General features: G+C 42.0%; 1 protein-coding gene across 2 annotated transcripts in view; it reads right to left on the reverse strand.

The window, feature by feature from the left end:
• GOLGA3 (golgin A3) overlaps positions 1-19,370 on the reverse strand; it is a 1,508,539-nt gene that overhangs the window by 131,076 nt on the left and 1,358,093 nt on the right. For both annotated transcript variants that reach the window (XM_044068715.1, XM_044068714.1), the window contains exon 20: positions 7,177-7,309. In XM_044068715.1, coding sequence (XP_043924650.1) covers positions 7,177-7,309 — 133 coding nt within the window. The remainder of the gene's footprint in view (positions 1-7,176; positions 7,310-19,370) is intronic.

Genomic DNA, 19,370 nt, shown 5'->3' on the forward strand with positions numbered 1-19,370 from the left:
TAGTTGGGCATTGAATAACCAAATTTCAATAGAAGAAAATGCTTCCTGTGTGACTTTTTGCAGTTTGGGTAGGGAGTGGGCTGTGCAGATGATGGTTGAGTCATCTGCGTATTGTATGAGTGTGCCATGTGTTGTGGTTGAGGCTAGATTATTGGTGAAAATAGAGAAGAGGATGGACCATTGGGGAACCCCTATGGAGACTGGTAGTTGGGGGGATAGGTTGTACTGCCAAACAACTGCTTGTTGGCAGTCAGATAGGTAACTCAAACCAGTTGATGATTGGTTGAGAGAAGGACAGGTTATTGAGAAGAGAGATGAGTTATTTGTGTGGGACCATGTCGAAAGCTTTAGAGAGGTCTAGGAAGGTAGCTGAGGAGAGATAACCTGCACTTTTATTTTGTAGGATAGTGTTAGAGAAAGAGTAAGGCAGTGGTGGTGCTATGGTTAGGTCAGAAACTGTGTTGTGTGTTGGAGAGGAGATAGTTAGCAAGGAGGTGATCTGAGACTTGAGAATGAATGCATCTCTCTAGTATTTTGGAGAGTGGCGAGAGAATAGCTATGGGGCGGTAATTGGTTAGATCTGTGGAGGGGCCTCCTTTGTGTATGGGGAATTATGTGTGAGACTTTCCATAGTGTGGGAACATAACTTTCTGACAGAGATCTGTTAATCAAGAGTGATATGGGGTAGGCTAGAGTGTCAGCTGCAAGTTGAATGTAGGAGGTAAGGGCAGACTGGTAAGTACTGGATTTTGTCCTGTTTTATAAGCTTTTTGGTTCTATTGCGTAGTTCTAGGAATTTTTGCCTAGTAGAGGGCGTTTTGGTTTTGCACCAGTTGTCCCAGGCTTTATCCCTGTTTTTCATTTCATACTTGGTGTTTTTTTGTAGCCATGGGTATGGTTGGGCTCTAGTTTGGGAATGACTTATGGGGGCATGGTAATTAAGGATGCTTAGGAATGTTTTATTAAAGTAGTCAACTGCATCATCTAGTTTGAGGTATTTTAGAGGTTGCCAGTTAGTCTTTTTGGGATGAGCGGAATGAGAGAGGGCTGAAGTTAGTTTTTTACATATTTGACGGCAGATGATGGGTTTTGCTTTATAAAGGTGTTTTCTTAGTAGGAAGGTTGGGGAGTGATCACTGAGGCTGTCAGATATGCAGCCTGCTACATATGACTGGGGGCTCTTATTGACTAGTATCCAATCAAGGGTAGTGTGTTTGTTGGAGTTATTTATCCTAGTAGGTGACTGGACTAGTTGGGTGAAGCCATGAAGATTTACATGATGGGTTGGGTGGTTGCAAGAGCAGGACTACCAGTCAGTGTTGAAGTGAACGCACCACTGCACTAACTTGAAGCAACTAGGGTGGTTAGAGTTTTCCAGCCAACTCCATTTCAACCAACTCAAAATGGCCCACCAGATACTGTATCACCCAGAGAAAACACCAGCTCTGAAAAACATCTTTCACCCCTATATTAACCTGCAATCTTTACGCTCCTCCAATAAGATCTTAGCTCAAACTACCAAAGCCAATAATTCTGCTGGGGATTCTCTATTCTAAAACTTTGTAGGTAAAATGTGGAACTCCCTACCGACCATGCTCACCTCAGAACCCTCACTCCTACAATTCAAAAAAAAGCTTAAACCCCATCTCAATACTCTGGCAATGTCCCTGTTCCAAACCTGATTAACCACTATCATTTACCCTTCTCTTACCTCACTATCCTTGACCTATGTTTTTTATATGCTGCTGTTGTTTTTTTTCCCAAGATGTGATGTATCTTTATATTGTATTTAGAACTCAACTATCTTGCATTAACAATGTTCATATGTCTGTTATGTACTTGGAGCTTTCCTCCGCTGAAAATGGACATGTATCCAGTTGGACTCTCCCGGTTAACAAATGTAAAATAAAATAAATAAATAAATAAATAAGTCTCCTAGATTTAATGTTATTTGGGGTAGGTGGTGGGTAGCCCAGCTGAGGAGGTTTTCAAGTGGAGGGATGTTGTGGCCAGGTGGGAAGTAGCAATCAATTATGTTTATATGGGTAGCTAACTGGCTCACCAACAGAACGCATACTGTCAAAGCTGTGGATTCCACCACTATAAGTGGACCAGTTACCAGTAGTGTACCACAAGGTACTGTGCTGAGCCCTCTACTGTTTGGAATCTATTTCTTGGAAGTTCAGGCAGAAGCAGATGGCCTGTGGTTTACCAAGTTCACTGATGATGGCAAATTGGGCGCAATCACGGAGTTCCTAAATGATGTTAACATATTACAAAAAGGGCTAACACAGACAAATGATTGGTGCCAAAGCCATGGATTAAAACTAAACACAAAAATGTGCATCATCTCCTTTGGCAAAGAAGGGCTCCATGCAAATTACCATACTGACAGCATCCCCCCTAAGCTCAAACCTACTGGTGCGACATTTGGGAACATATGTCGATAGCAATCTAAACTTTGATCACCATGTGTCCACATTGGTAAGGAAAGCCTTCTATGTTGCAAATCTCATAAGTACGGGCATTGCATCTAAGACTAAGGAAGTTATAACTCCTCTGTACTCCACCGTCATCAGGCCATTAACAGAATACAACGTTTCCTTTTGCATGCACCTCACCAGACACCTGCAGCAGTTGGACAGACCACAGAGGTTTCTCACCAAGAAAACTGAGAGCCTCCAAAACATAACCTACATGGAAAGACTGAAAGCCCTGTCACTGTACTCTATCTTACAGGCTGCTGAGAGTTAATTTGTGCCTGGCCTACAGAGTAGTCTCTGACCCTGCCCTAATGGGAATGCTGCGCATCCACAAATCAAATGGAACATGAGTCACTTGCTCCAGGGACCTCAGCCTAGCCTGTGACATTAACAGAACCTGCTGAAGAGACAGATACATCTCCTGGAGACTGCCGCTCCTCTGGAATAAACTCCTAATTCAAGTGAAGCAGAGCTCCTCAATAATCCTATTCGAGCGCAACCTAGACATCTGGATGGGAGACCGTAAATTCACCCCAGGGGTGGCACCTATGTCCCTCATGGGCAGGGGAAGTCGGTGCTGATCATAGACTTGATCTGTAAATAACGACCATCTAACCAAGATCAATTAGGGAACACAGGTATAACATGACTAGGCTTGTAAAGGCCCTAGGGCCATTAGCCTAGTAACTTTGTATGAACCTATAATAATAGGCACACATTTTCTGTTCAAAGCAGCAAAATATTTACTTTCCATCTTGCACATTTAACTCTATCCTAAATGCTTTCTAACAACTGTTAGTACTGTAGTTGACTTGCTCACTGTTAAATGAAACTAACCACTTGTGCATTCACTGATGTGGCAAAAGCAAACTGAACAGTTACACTCTCCCATTACTACAACAGGGTCTCCTTCCTCTTTTTTAGATGCAATGCCATGCACTTTACCTTGTTTGAGAACTAAAACAAAGCAGGAAATGAGCAACAAAAGCCTGACCAATAATGTGCAGATGCACCTGAGCAGAAGTAAATATTACATCTGTGCTAATGGCAATGCTAGTATGGGAATGGACTAACTGCTAAATATTAGTTAGGTGGCTGAGAGGAGACAGTGACCTAATTTGCTTTTACTGGGGAGGGGAACTGTGTGGATGACACTATGTTGAGGGCTGAGGGATGGCTACTAAAACACCTGAGGGGCGATTAGTACCTGGAAACACATACAGCATCAACTGCTTCCTGGGAAAACAACTCAGTCAGTTTGCAAGGCAGAGCCCCCAAAAAAAAAAAAAAATTTGCAGAGTCGTATCTACCACCTAACTCTTGACAAAAGAAACAATGAGAAATGAATGTGGAGTGATAGAACAGAGTTTTCTTTGCTATCAAACAGGGTAGCAGCTGAGCATAACCTATCTGGGGTTAAGTAGGTCGCTCAGTAACCTTGGTAGTTAAGTCCTTCACAGTGAACTACAGAAAAGGAAGCCAATAAGGCAAAAAAACCCAGAACTAATGCAATTTAAACATCTAATCCATTCCACACAGACAGGCACATATGCACAAAATCAATGCCCTTAAAAATGACTCAAATGAGATATGCAGATATTTTTAAAGGAAGTCTTTACATTTCACTAGGTTGAAAAACTGCTTTTGCAACAAATGATGATGCATTTCCAACTAAATGAACAGCGATTTGTCTGACTTTAAAGTCATACTACAACTTTCTAGCCATTCAAAAGCCTGCACTATGTTATATAAAACAAAAAACACCTGTCACACCGATCTGAATACACGGACAATGCCACAAACGAAATTCTCCAAACGGATGTAGTTTTGAGCAAGAAAATGGATGATTGTGGATCTTATTCTTCTAATCTACCACTGCTACCTGATTAATGAAGAACTGGTCATGAGCAGCATCTTAAGAAACATTCCACAGACATTTTTCTGCAGTTACTGAAATACCAGTTTAAACAAAGTTAACTTTCCAAGTTAAAATTCAGTTGGTAATGAAGCCTAAATATACCACATTTGCTGCTCTGTTATGAAATATGCCCATATACATAAAAATGCACTGCCTGTGTAGCAGTACATGGTACTGCATGAACAGCAGCATGTCCTAGTGCCCTTAAGAATGCATTAAAATCATGTAATGTACATTTTGTAAAGACCTTGTTTGATTATAATGCCTCCCAAGGCACCTATACACCAAAATTTCTTCATCCCAAAGCATACTTTCCTCCCTATAAAATGATTCCCACATTGCCATATATAAATGAAGGACAACTTAGCAGCTTCTGCTCTTCTGTGTTATTCATTATCATTGATGCATGCCATGGTGAACTTTTAAGAAACCTCATGATACTTTCTCTAGACATTTGCCTTTCTGGCTCTTAACCATACTAACTATAACATTAAGAACTTTTGGCTCAGGAAATAAGGTGTTTACAGCCCTTTCCTATAGATTAATACATGAATATTATGCTAACTGCCTTAAAAGGCCATTTCAAGCCTAGCCAATAACTCAAGGTCTAACCTTGCACTTTATGTTTATGAGGTAAAGACTTTAACCATTATGCCAATTCCACCCCTCCCTAAGGCTTATAGTTAAGTACTAGGCTAGCTGCCCTTATGGGCAATTTTAAGCTTAGGTAATTTCCCTGAAACTGTGATAATCAAACTCTGTACCTTGTGTCTGTGAGGTAAATACCTTAATCATTACGTTAACCCCCATCTTCTTTCATTCTCACTGGGGTCCTACTTTTATAGTCCTTTCTTCTTTCCTTCTCAAGGGGGTCCTACACCTATTGAGCATTTGGGAGTTCACTAAGTTTTTATGGTCTTTTGTCAACCACAGAGTACAAATCAGGCTGAAATTTCAGGAAATTCAACACTCAGGACTGCCAGGTGGAATAACTGGAGGAAAGAGTCCTTGTAGCTAAGTAGCTTTTAGCCTTCATCAAAAAGCTGTGTAATTCAAGCATTACCTTTAACTGAAGAAAAAAAGTTCATTAAAGTAACACAAACTCACAGATGAAAAAGTTATTGACTCTGCTCAGAGATTCTGAAAATAAGCAGGAACGCAGAGCAGTGCCATTTTATGTTGAAGTTAAACTACTCGTAGAAAGGGATGATCACAACATAGTACCACTTTCTCAGAAAACACTGTGAAATAAAAAGCTTAGGCCGAAAACAGTATCAAGCTAGTATGGCTACTCCCATCAGGCCATTTTAGGGTAGAACAAACATAATATATAAATATTTATAGTGTTGCAGGGACACTGGTGCTATGTAGATAATCAACCTATGATAAAAAGACTTTACATTTTCAGTTTCTTTTCATAGTTGTTCTTTACGAACATTTTTTTAAGAAAGCATACAAGACTAAAAATATTAACAGAATTAATAAGACAAGCACTTTCCTTTACCCACTTAGATTTTCAGAGTATATTTAAATATATGGAATGCTGAAATGCACATCACTTTGTGCACAAATATAGATAACTAGGTAACGAATTTATGTTACATGAAGGAATCCTCGTAAACAGTGAACGTGAATCCCTTTGGTAGAAACTAAAGGGAAACAGGCATCTAAGGATCTAACTTTACTAAAAGCGCACCTAAAAACATGCTGGCTATGCCCTTGCAACTCCCACTCTAATATCATCCACCCCATCCAACCACTACCTTTCTTTCCACTCCACTAACTACCTTAATTATAGCAAGCTCAGATGCTCATAAGCCTAGTACTTATTATACAGCAGGAACTTCTCATTGTAACATTTGTTAATGTCTGTTATGTACTTCACAGATAAAGATTCTAGTTGTCTACTGATGTACTATGTTCTTCATCTGTAAATATGTTGTAAGTAATTGCTATGTTAAATTGTTAATCGCTATGTAATCCAATGTAACTACTGTCCGTTTATTTTACTGTGGAGGTTTTCTCCCCGGGCCTCCGCTGAAAATGGACCTATGTCCAGTCGGACACTCCCAGTCAACAAATTTAAATAAATAAATAAATAAATAAATAAAAGGACCTAACTGTAGTATACTGAGTATTGGAAAATGCATGTGCTACCACCATTCAATAGCCATACTGGGACAGGGCTGAGCAGGAGTAACTGATTCTGTCTCTGCATTATTCTTTGTTACCCAAGCCCCCCAACACTTCTGCCTGATATTGACTAGGCAATACTCACTGGAAATTATGCGAATGTGGTGATACTGTAATGTGGCTCAAGACTCGATATGGCAAAGACACAATGTTCCACAGACTCCTTAAGAACTAAATACATCTTTTGGTTCTTAGTCCAAATTACAGTGAAACACTCAACTCCCTACATGGTAAACAGTTCTGACTTGGAACTCTAAGCAAACTGTGTAATGCTTTAAACAAATACCACTAAGAATGTACTACAGATGGTATATTATTAAGAGTATCTAGTGTATTAGAATTAAAACTAATAAAACTGAGTGCAAGTCAACAACTTTCTGCAGTGCCTAGGTTTAGAAGGAATGTTTACCTGTTGCTTCAGTTATATGTCTGTAAATATTTTTTCTTCGCACCTCAAACACCTATCGGAACATGATTCCTTTTCATTCTAAAACTCAGCCTTCTGGCTGTCCCAAGAAAAGGTCCATGGATCAACAGAAACTAGACAATATTCAAATACAAATTAAGAGCTCACATATGTACCTCCTGGTTCACTGCAGGCTCCTTTTTGAGTTCATCATCCAACTGTTTCTTCAGAACCTGCAGCTGTGTCCGGGCTTCAGCCAATTCCTGCTGGAACCGAGCAATTTCCTGGGAGTGGCTCTCATCCTGGGACCTACAGTAACAAAAAGGGGACACTCAATACATGGTCCAAACAAAAAACACTCATTTTCAGTATTCGATAAACATTTTACAGGTTTATAATACTCCACTCCTTGCTCTGAGATATGAAGAATAAACAAACATGCAGCAAGGTAAATGAACCAAGGAGCAGTGTTCATAGGCCCCCATTCCACATAAGCCACTGGATGCTTAGCAACATTAAATGATATCTGGCTGTCGTATGATAGGCTGCTGAAGATACTGAGCAGTGAAATAAGGCATATGGTGTAATAAAGCTGCATCAGTTCCTTCACCAAATACTTGCAGATATGGAATACTCAGTAAGTACCTTAACAAAGCCAATGCTTCTCAGTCATTGCTCCATGGGTCTTACTCATTTGACTAAAAGTAACTGAACTACACGTGTGCTGCAGCATTTCACATTGTAGTATCTAGAACATGACTCTGGCAATGCCCTGAAAAAATACATAAAATACAGTTGTGTACACTTACCATAAATGTAGATGTTCACGTGTATTCACTGTTGCAGTCATCACACTTGGGTTATCTGCCTGCAGGTAGCCCTTAGTCGGCCCGAATACCAGAGACTTAGTATTACTGCGTCGGTTGCTGTCACTCCAGGATTGACGTCAGGTCATTAGGGGTATAAAAACAGGCAGCCGACGCCATTACATCAGTTTTTCTTGCCTCAAATGTCAGGAGCTTCCAAATAGGGAGCTAAGTTATGGAGGAAAAAAACACCACCAGCAAAATGTAAACACCAATATTCCTGTAAGGGGTGAGTAATACATTTAGAGAAGTAGAGAGAGAGAGATTTGGGGGCTGGAGGCTGGGAAACTGGGACTGCAACAGTGAATACACTCAAACATCTACATTTATGGTAAGTGTACACAACTGTACTATGTTCTTCGTGTTTCACTGTTGGAGTCATCACACTTGGGTTGATTCCCAAAGCTGAAGAATGGGTGGAGGCAGTCAAGAAGAGATGGGGCTGGCTAGTATGCCCTGCAGGACTGCTGTAGCAAAACCTGTCCTGGATTTGGAAAAGATAGGCAGGTGGTAATGCTTGGTGAAGGTATGAACAGAACTCCAGGTAGCAGCTTCCAGAATTGTCCCTGGTAGGGACTCCCCTGAGGAATGCTGTAGAGGTAGCGGGTGCCCCGGTGGAATGTGTTCTGACCCCCTGAGGGGTTGGTTTCCCATGGTATTTGTAACAGAAATGGATACAGTGTGCTATCCATTTGGAAATAGTTTGTTTAGATATGGCCTTGCCCTCTGCCCCAGGTGCAAAGCTGAGTAGTAGCTGGTCAGATTTTCTGAAGGGCTTAGTCCTGTCAAGGTAGAATCTGAGCTGTCTGTGCACATCTAAAGAGTGCAGGATCCTTTCCCCTTTATTTTAAGGATTGGGAAAGAAGGTTGGCAAATGGATAGATTGATTGAGAGCTACACTGGACACCACTTCAGGCATAAAAATTGGGTTAGTTCTGAGGGAGACCCTGTCAGCATGAAAAATAATGAAGGGTTCCACAGCCATAAGCGCTTGTAGCTCAGACACTCTTTTAGCTGAAGTGATGGCCAGAAGCAAGGCCATTTTCCGAGAGAGAAATTTTAACTCTGCTGACACTGCAGGTTCAAAGGGGGGGAGCATGAGCTTTTCCAGAACAAAGTTAAGGTCCCAAACCGGGGTGGGTGCTCTTCCTTGGTGGCCTTAAATTGTTGGCCCCTCTCAGGAACTGTATGATAAGAGGGTGAGAGAAGAGAGGTAGCTCAGTGTTGTAATGAGCCGAGATGGCAGAGGCATGGATCTTAATGGAAGAGAAGGAAAGGCCTCTGTGGAGTAGATCTGCTAGGTAATCCAGGATTAGGATTAGAGGTAAGGAGGGTAGAGCAGTGTCTGCTCCTTTAGACTGAATCCAGGAACAATACCTTTTCCACTTATCAGCATGGGATTTCCTTGTACTGGGTCTTCCAGCTTCCAGAATGACGTCCAGTACCTGCTTGCTTAGGCTGGTCACTGGGGGAGAATTCAAGGAATAAGCCAGGCTGCAAGGTTCAGGGTTTGCAGTTGCGGATGCAGGATTTGTCCCTCCTGCTAAGTGAGGAGGGTTGGGATCTGAAGTAGATGCCATGGTGGCACTGGTGACAGGCTGCGCAGTAGTGGGTACCAGTGCTGGCGTGGCCAGTATGGAGCAATCAGGATTGCCCTTGGTCTGTCCTGTCTTATCTTGAGTAGTATTCTTGAAAGAAAAGGCAGCAGGGGAAAGGCATAAATTGAGAGGTTTACCCACTGGAAGGACAGGGCATCCACTTTCCATGCTCTGCTGTGTGGTGTCCTGGTGCAGAATTTGCTAATCTGGTGATTGTATGGGGAGGCAAAAAGGTCTACCTCTGGTATCCCCCATTTCTGGGTTAACAGGCTGAAAGTGCTGGGATTTAATTGCCACTCATGTGGATCTAGGAGATTTCTGCTTAAGTCATCTGCCAGAGAGTTTTGTTTGCCTGGCAGGAATTGAGCTTGCAGATGGATCTGCACATACAATGCCGTGTTCCACAGTGTCATGGCTAGCTTGCAGAGTGGGTTCCCCCCAGCTTGTTGATGTACCACATAACTGTGGTGTTTTCTGTTTTTATTAACAGGGATCCAGGTGAGAGAAGGGATCTGAAAGCTATCAGAGCATGGTGAACAGCTATCATCTCTTTTTGGTTGCTGTGCAGATGAATTTGACTTGGACTCCAGTGGCCCTGAATGCACTTGTCTCCCAGATGTGCCCCCCAGGCATAGTCTGATGCATCTGTGGTTAGCGTCTGAGTGGTGTGGGACTGTGTAAAGGGAAGTCCCTTGTTGTGGTTGCATGCTGCTGCCCACCAAAGAAATTCTGTCCTTAGACATGGTATAATACGTATGGTGGTTTCCAGGTCCTGAGAATGTTGGCACCAAAGACTTTTTAAGTACCATTGAAGTTTCCTCATATGCAGTCTGGCATATGGAATTAGTAGAATGCAAGAGGCCATGAACCCTAGAGCCTGCAGGATTTTCCTTCCGGATAGCTGGGTTCTGGTGGCCATTAGAATGAAGTAGCCTGTTAGATAGGCTTGTTTTTCTGGAGTAAGACATGCCATCTGGGAGGCTGTGTCCAAGCTTGCTCCCAGGAATATAATCCTTTGACTGGGTGCTAGTTTTGATTTCTTTTCGTTGATAGTGTACCCCAGGGAGGTTAGAAGGTTCTTTACAAATGTCAGGTGCTGCATCAGCTTTTACTGACTGACTGCCTGAAACAGGCAATCGTCCAAGTAAGGGTATATTTGAATGTTTCTTTGTCTGCAATAGGCAACGGCTGGAGCCAGGCATTTTGTGAAGACTCTGGGAGCAGTGGATAAGCCAAAGGGAAGTGCAGAGAACTGATAATGCATAGATCCTGCCCTGAAACGTAGATATTTCTTGCATGATTCCCTGACAGGGATGTACAGATAGGCTTCTTTTAGGTCTAGGGTGACTAGCCAGGCCTCTTTGGACAGCATAGGAAGAAGCTGCTGAAGGGTTAGCATTTTGAATTTTGGTACCACCAGGAAGGTGTTTGGAATGGAAAGATCTAGGATTGGCGCCAAGAGCTCTCTTTTTTGGATACCAGGAAAAGTCTGGAATAAAACCCTTGACCTATCTGTTCTGCAGGAACGGGCTGAATTGCCCTTATGGAGAGCAGTGACTGAACTTGGTTTTGTGCCTCTACCCACTGGTTTGGAGGAAGGTCTGGGAACTCTTTCAGGGTTGGCAGTGTGTGGAAGTAAAATTTGTACCCCTGGGATACAATGTTGAGGATCCATCGGTCTTTGGTGATGGAGGTCCAGTTTTTTTTGCATGGTGGGCAAGTTTTCCTCCTAGAGGCATGAGCAATTGGGCAGAGGTGAGGAGTGGGGTTGACAAGTCATTGTGAATTCTTTCCATAAGGGGGTGGCTTACCATTCCCCATTTTAGAAGTGGAGGTACTCCATTGCTTAGATCTCTGCATAACCTGAGAATGTAATCTGGGGGGTCTAGTTTGAGATGGCCTTGAGGGGGCAGGAAAGGACCAATGTTTCGAGGGGCAATGCCTACTGAATCTAGGAGGCTGCACCTGCAAAAAAATCTTTGACTGTCTGCATAGACTTAGCTTTTTCTTCCATCTTTTTTAGAACCTCTTCTGCTTTGGTGCCAAACAAACTGTCTTTAGTAGTTTTGATTTGACATGGTCTGGCAAGGTCTGTTCCTTAAGCCAAGCATGCCTTCTTAGTACAGAACCAGTGACTGCTGCCCTGCAAGATGCTTCTAGGGAGTCAAACCCACACTGAAAGGTATGCTTGCTGACTTGGCTTGCAGAATGCATAAGCTCCTGTAATTCTTTATTTTCTGCACAGTCTGTAAAGGTAGATAATTTTTGCTTAAGTTCCATAATATGTTGCTGGTATTTCAGCATGTGAAACTGGCAATTCAATGCCCTAATGGCTAGAGTTGCAGAGGTATATACTTTTTTTACCCAATCTGTCTAAAGCTCGGGAATCCCTGTCCAAAGGGGTGGGATTTTTAGCTGTAGTTGCCTTTATATCTTTAGGCCCTTGGGAAAAAACCTCTGGGTCAGGAGTAGGACTTTTGAAAATAAATTTGAGAGAGTCAGGAACTCTGTAGAACCTGTCTGGTTTCCTTGGAGCAGGTAAAGTATCAGGAGTCAGACTGGATTCCGTAAAGACATCATCCACAACATACAGAACAGGAGGGATAGCTAAGGGTCTAATGTTGTGGCAAATCTAAAAATTCTCTGAGTCTCTTTTTGGACTGAGGATAATCCTGGCATTCCCAGTGGAAATGCTCTCTTAATGTATGAAGGGTTTCACCAAAAGAAAAATCCTCTGGAGGGGAAGCAGAGGGAATGGATTCCTCTGCATCTGAATCCTCATAAGCAGATAAAGGCATGTCTTCATATTCAGAAATGTCACAGTCGTCGGACTCTTGGTCAGTTAAAGCTGCTGGGGACAAGTCGCTTTTTCTCTTAGCAGGTGAAGGCTGGCTTCCCCTAATCAGCATGATCAGGTCTTCTGCCATTTTAAGCATTTGAGATTGTGGCAAGGAAGCAGGTGCTTGAGATTGAGTCGTGTTTTTAGGCATAGCTCGTACTCTTGGCCTTAGAAAATCGGTAGGTTTAGATAAAACTGAAGACGCAAAAGAAGTTGTTGGTTTGTGTCGTGTATCAGTAATGCAAAGAACTTCCTCAGAAGCCGGAGCCTGCTCAGCGGCTCCGGACCCATCCAAGGTGGAGACATCCGCAGGTTCCCTAGTCAAAGAAGGGTCTCGCTGCATACCAGACTCCGAACGGGTCTTGGTAGCGGCCTGCGAATCCATCGAAGTGGGCATCAGAGACTGCGAAAGCACCTTACTGAGTACCGGTGAACTGGTGACTAGCTTAACGAAAGCGTCTGCAGTTCTGGACCTGTGTGGTCTGTCTCTCTCTTTATCCTTACGTTTTTCCGGAAGACCGGTAGTCGGATGGCTTACCGAAGCCATTTTGGAATACGGAGATAGAGAGTGAAAGTATTATCGACAATAAGGGCCCGACAATGAATGGTTTGGGTGTTGAATAAAGTGCAAAACCAACAGTGAGGAACGTCATGGTCTGGGCCTAAACAGGTAATGCAGTATGAATGGAAATCACGGTGTGGTATTTCCTTTCCATGGGCGAGACAACTGTTAACTTTTTCTGAAATCGGTTAGAGCAAGAAAAAAAGGATCCCCAATGGGGTACTTAGCTTCAGAAGACTTCAGGATGATTCAATTCGGAAACAAAAACTCAGATAGCGGCCGACCGGCACTAGTGCGAACTGCTTCTGCTTCAGGCTCCTTGGCAAGAAATACTGCTGTAATGGCATAGGCTGATGTTTTTATACCCCTGATGTCAGTCCTGGAGCGTGTGTGGAAGTAAAATTTGTACCCCTGGGATACAATGTCCGTCATGTGACGTCAGTCCTGGAGTGACTGCAACCGATGCAGAAATACTAAGTCTCTGGTATTCGGGCCAACTGAGGGCTACCTGCAGGCAGATAACCCAAGTGTGATGACTGCAACAGTGAAACACGAAGAACATCTATAGTTCTATTCCTTTTACGATTGTTAATATTGTCAATTTGGCTAGAGTTCCCTTGTTCCTCATGAGGTTATAAGCAACTTGGTGATAAAATAAGTGGCCTGCAAGACTCCACATTTACCCATGCCCTCTAACATAAATAAAGCTGGTCTTCAGTTCTGAGATGAGTGCAGGATTATTTTGCCATAATGAGCAGTGATTATAAATGCCTTATTCCCTAACTTTCAGCTGCCACAGTTTCTTGTAACAAATATTTTTTTTTCTAGTAGATACTAAAGCCTCCATTTACACATCTTTGAATTCAATAAGAGAGAAGGAAAACACTTCACATTTAAATTTGTCGTTAATAAGTGGTTTATGGTTTTTTTCTTTTACTTGGGTAGACAAAGTGGCTCCCCAGGAAATGTTTTAACAAATTTATTAGGGTTTTCATCTGGGTTTCTGGATTAATAACAATTCTGAAACATACAGTAAAATGTGTGAACTCTTACTTTTAATGTATTAACCACTGAAGGGCTAGCTATCACAGAAATGAACAAGGGTTTGAGAAAATGTATAGTTAGTATATATTATTAAAACCAGTTCCATGGCTTGAGGGGATGAAACCTTGATGGCAAAAAGGGTAAACCATTTTTTGGGGGGTGGGGGCAATGGGAGAACATATGTATGGATCCCAAGTATGCAACAAAGTCCAGAAGTTTTAGGAGTCTTGCTTTGAAGTGCTTGCATACCTATTTTGATATCCCAAACAGCCTTCAAAGAATTTTTCCTCTGGTAGACAGCAAATGTTGGAGGTGTGATGGAAAGAAAGTTGTAACTGGGAAATGAAAATGATGTACCTACCATAACAATAAATCTGTTATCGGTTTCTGTCCAACAGAAGTGTCTTCGGATCAGACTTCAGCTGCTTCAGACTAAGATCCAAAGCTCAGGCTCCTCCGATACCCATAATCCCCTCCTAGCAGCATCTTTACCTTAGATCTCGCTTGTTGAGCTCAGACATGATTCATTGGCTATGGCTCGCCTCAACTAAGTTGTTTTTTGTCATTCAAAGTTTTTTTGAATACTGTATTAGAAGATTCTCTTTCCTTTTTTTCTATCTACAATTATATTTTCTACCTTCCCTTATTGGAAAAAAAAAGGAAAATCTTACTGACCTCTCTCGTTTTCTGCCCTTTTCTTACCATCCTCTTTCTGTACTTTCCTTTGGATTAGTATTAGTAATACCATTGTTGGTAGTTATTATTAAAAGAAAAAAATAAATTTGTTTACCTTTTTTGTCAAGTGCTGTTACTAATACCATTGCTGGTTGCCCCTCTGCTGTTTTGTTATTTGCCGTTTAGTCTCTGTCATGGCAAACAAGCCTTCAGGTTTTAAGACATATAATGAGTCTACTGCTTAGGAGCAGCACATTTGGACCAGGCCTGCTCAATTTGTACAGCCCCTGGGCACTGGGCTGTAATTCAGCACTGAAATAAATTAGTGTTAAAGGGTCTTCTCCCTGCATCTGCATGGGGGATTCTTCTAAATCTGCTTCAGGAGGCTCCCCTTCTGGTAAGAAACCATTGGAAAAGTATAAAGGGGAGAAGACTGACAAGCCCAAGGAAAAGGGCAAAGAAAGGAAGCTATCCTGTGACCACTCTCCTTTGGCTGCAGATACCAAAATACAGAAATCATCAGATCCTGCCACTTCTTTGGCTCCACTGAGAGTCTGTAAGCTGCCTACTGGGGAGGGTTAGGTGGTATGAGGTGGGGAATTCTATTGGACCAGCATCAAGCCCATTCCTGGGTATCAAACTCTCACTTGATAGGGGTGACAGTAGGCTGATAATGCCAAATAAATGGGAACAAACAGGCCGCTGGACTGTTGTTCCTGAAAAATACAACCAGTGGGTCAAAAAAAGGACAGCCATTGGGCAAGTCCTACAAAGGACTAAAAATACACGGCTTCCATTTACATTGGATCATGGACCTTAGAAAACTAGGAAAAAATGAAGGGCAGTATAAGTCTAACTTTGGGTATTCAGTGTCCCGAACACAAAGTAAAATGTGAAGACTGCTCTACTCTGATACAGGTTTGGGGTTTGCTGCAGAGTGTCAACAGCATTTAATAAGTGATGCAACATATATTATCTGAGCCTAGGTGCACAAAAGAACAGCTGTATTAAGTAAACGTACCATAACAGTAGATGTTCTATTAGATCACGGTTGCAGTAGCCCAAGCTACACGAGTTATATATTGCCAAGGATATAACCAGTGGACAACTTTTCAAAGCTTTAGGGCACCTTCCATGCACCCAAACTGCCACTGGCTCAAGCAGTACCATACAAAATACAGTTTGGACACCAAAGAGTTTCACAGATTTCTTTGCCTCAAGAAGGGGAGCTACAGCCCTGAAAAGAAAAATGCTAGGAAAGGAACAAAAAAACTACATGCATGTACACAGACAAATATGCATAGATAATCCATACCCTGGAAAAATATACAAAAAAAAGTAAGATGGCTAGAGGGAGGGGATGGCTACTAAAATGGAGATTTATTAGAACACTTACTGTTATGGAAAGCTTACTTACACAACTGTACTATGTTCAACATTTAGCTCACTGTTGCAGTAGCCTAAGCTATATGGCTATACAAACCAATATGCAATGCTTTGTGAAAGTATGTACACAAGACTAAGTTGTTGACGCTGGGATACTTTGAGTCCATTCCTTTCCAAAAAGCTACAGATGAAGTTAAAGCCCTAGAAGAGTGGGCCCTAACCTTGCCTGGAAGTGGCTTGTTATGGTGAGTATAGCAGAAAGGAACAGCGAGAGGACCATTAGCAAACTATCACGTTTGTTGACACTCTTCTTTTTTCTTACTCACACTGGAGACAGCTGTTTGACTTTCATGAAAGGTTTAGTTCTGTACTAGTAGTATCTGAGCTGCCTGTGGACATCCTAGGTATAAAGGATTCTTTCTCCTCTGTATTTTAGATTCTGGAAGTAGTACGGGGGAACAGTTTGGCTTAAAGAAGCCTCTGAAACCACTTCAGGCATAAAAGGAAGACTGGTTCTCATAGAAACCCTATTGTTACGAAAAATAATGAAAGTTGACTTGCTATAAGAACTTGTAACTCTGACACTCCTCTTGTAGATATCAGAGCAATGAGTAGTATCCTGTTCAAATGGAAGAAATATTAATGTTTCAAGCACAATTAAGACCCTAAGAAGAAGCCACCTGTTTTCTAGGTGAGTGGATAGTAACATCCCTTTCAAAAACTACTCCACTAGAGGACAAGTATAAACATGGGCATCTAAGGGCAGAAAGCAGAAATGGACGAAAGATGAACCTTGACAGTGGAATGAGAGAAACAAGAGGATAACTCTCACAAATAATAAAGAACCAGAGGCAGCCAGTCCTCGAAATGGCCCTGGTTCTTAGAGTGGCACCACCTAAAAATTCTTTTCCATTTACACATGCATGATTTAGCCAACCAGTGGTGTGAACATTGGTTCTAGATGATGGTCATTGCTGATGCAACACCTTGATCCCCTCATGAGCAAAAATGGGAAAAAGGGGATTACAGATGGATGGATTTTCTAGTTGTATTTCTTTTTCTGCCTCCTTTAATACCTGCTGTACATCCTCAGAAAAAAACGCCCAAAAGGTGTCAAAACTCTATCGTCCAGTCAGTCAGTTGAAGCGTTTTCACTTTGGGGTATATCAAACAGTAAATATGCAGTCTGTGGGGAAGCTTATGGTAATTGCCCATGTCTAGTTTCAAAAGAAGGGAAAACCACTGCTGAGTGGACCAGAACAGAATCCCCACCATAAACTTTGGAGAGTTTTTATGGATCTTTGTAAGAATCCTGGATATCAGTGAAAAGGCAAACAAGAACATTCCCATCCAAGGGAATGAGAAGGCATCTGCCTTCCAGATCTATTGGCAAGGAATCCTGGACCATAATTTCTTTAACTGTCCATTATGAAAGGAGCAAACATCTACTTGAGGTGTTCCCTACAGTTGGATCAATTCCTGGAAGACCTCTTCATTTTAATTTCCATTAAGAAGGGTCTATCCTGGTTCTGATCAGCTTGTCTGCTACAAAGTTTTGTTCTGATACAATTTATGAAGCTGGAAGTGTCAGTCAGATTGAGCTGAATTGAAGAGTCAAGTCAGATTGAGCTGAATTGCTGCCTCCCAGATACTCATAACAAGTCTGCTCTGGGATAAGATCTGGTACCCTCTTGTTTGTGTATGTACCACATCACTGTGGTGTTGTCTGTGATAACCTGCACAGGTCCTAGGAACCAGAGATGCTTTAAGGCCTTTAAAGCAGTGATCACTGCTAACATCTTTGACATGTATTTGTTCTGTCTGCCCTGGAATACTACAAACCTTGCACTTTCACCTCCTTTGAAACTGCTCCTCAAGCAAATTCTGAAGTACTCACTGTGATAGACTGGGATGGAGGCTAAATGGAGAAGGGAAGATCTAGACTGAGAGATAACTGATCCACCTACCAAAGTAACTCACTTTTGACAAACCCCAGCACTAGAATCTGAAAACATAAGGGGTGTTGATGTGGAGTTCAGACAGCTCTGAAGAACCTCTGAATTCTTCTCATGTGCACTCTGGCAAAGAGAAAGATGAGAATCAAGGAAGTTATGAAACCTTGAATCCTGAAAAATTCCCTAACCAAACCCTGAGATTGGCTGGAGAAGTCCAAAGGAAGAAAGCTACTTCCAAGGGGCAAATCTAGAAGCCATCTCAAAAACAGTGAGTAGAAAGGATGAAAGATAATTTTTAAAAGTTCAGTTGAAAACCCAAGACTGAGCAGGAGTTTCATGGCTCATACTGGGGAACCTTGACAACTGGAAAAAATATCTGCAAATAAACAGTCACCTAAATATGGAAAACTGTGAATGCCTTGAAGCCTGCAGAGAACAATCACTGGAGCCAGGCACTTTGGCACAGTGGACAGACCAAAGGGTGTGGCAGAGAACTGATCATATAAGCCAGGTTCAGAAAACCTTAACAAATGCCCGGATTCCTTGCAAATTTGAATGTGATAACCACCTTTTAGTTCCACTGTTAAAATGAAGCTAATGGAGGGTATGAGGGACAACAAAAGCTGAAGGGATAATATTTTGGAATCTTGGCAAAAAGCTTGAGAACAGAGAAGTCTACAACTGGTCCCCAGGTTCCCCTCTTTCTTTGGCACCAGAAATATCCCTGAATAAAAACCTTTGTCCATCTGAGCTGAGGGGATAAGTATCATCACCGCCATAGCCAACATTTACTGTAAAATAGAGGAAAACAGGGATGGCTGACTGCATGAGGAAGAGGAATCCCCTTGAAAATGGGGAAAGGATTCCCTTGCCATCTGTAACTCTGTTGGACAAGACTCAGAACACACTCGTCTGAGACATCTGATACCACTGTGGAAGATGGAGGCATAGACAGAGAGAGAAAAGGATTGGCAAGGAAGGAGAAGAGGAGGAGGCAAATGGACATTTTGGACTGTCCTTGGTTCTGGGAGTCTTCATTTTTTGTTTTTCTTTTACCCTGCTTGCCACTATGTCTTGAAATTTTGCTTGCTAGAACTTTGCTGAGATTGTTTGCTCTGTTTCATGGAACAGGACTGAAATGGAAGGAAAGTTTTTACTGCACTTTGAAAAAGAGGGTTGAATAACCAGAAAGACCCACTGAATCAGTTTCCCTCTCTGATCAAACTTTTTAAGGACCTCAGCAGCAGAGGGCTCAAATGTAATCAAGCAAATATTTTTTTATAACTGAACCAGCAGCTGCATCAGTGCTGGAGATAGTATCAGCAGAGTCTTAAGAGCATGGTGATGTTTGGTTACTTGAGAAGCATACACAAAGTATATAAAGATTTAATCACAGAGGAATGAAGGTTAACAGATAACTTTTGGTACTTTTCCGTTGTCAGGGC

The sequence above is a fragment of the Protopterus annectens genome, chromosome 4.part0, assembly GCF_019279795.1.
Source record: "Protopterus annectens isolate FY-2018-M chromosome 4.part0, PAN1.0, whole genome shotgun sequence".
NCBI classification, from domain to species: domain Eukaryota; kingdom Metazoa; phylum Chordata; order Ceratodontiformes; family Protopteridae; genus Protopterus; species Protopterus annectens.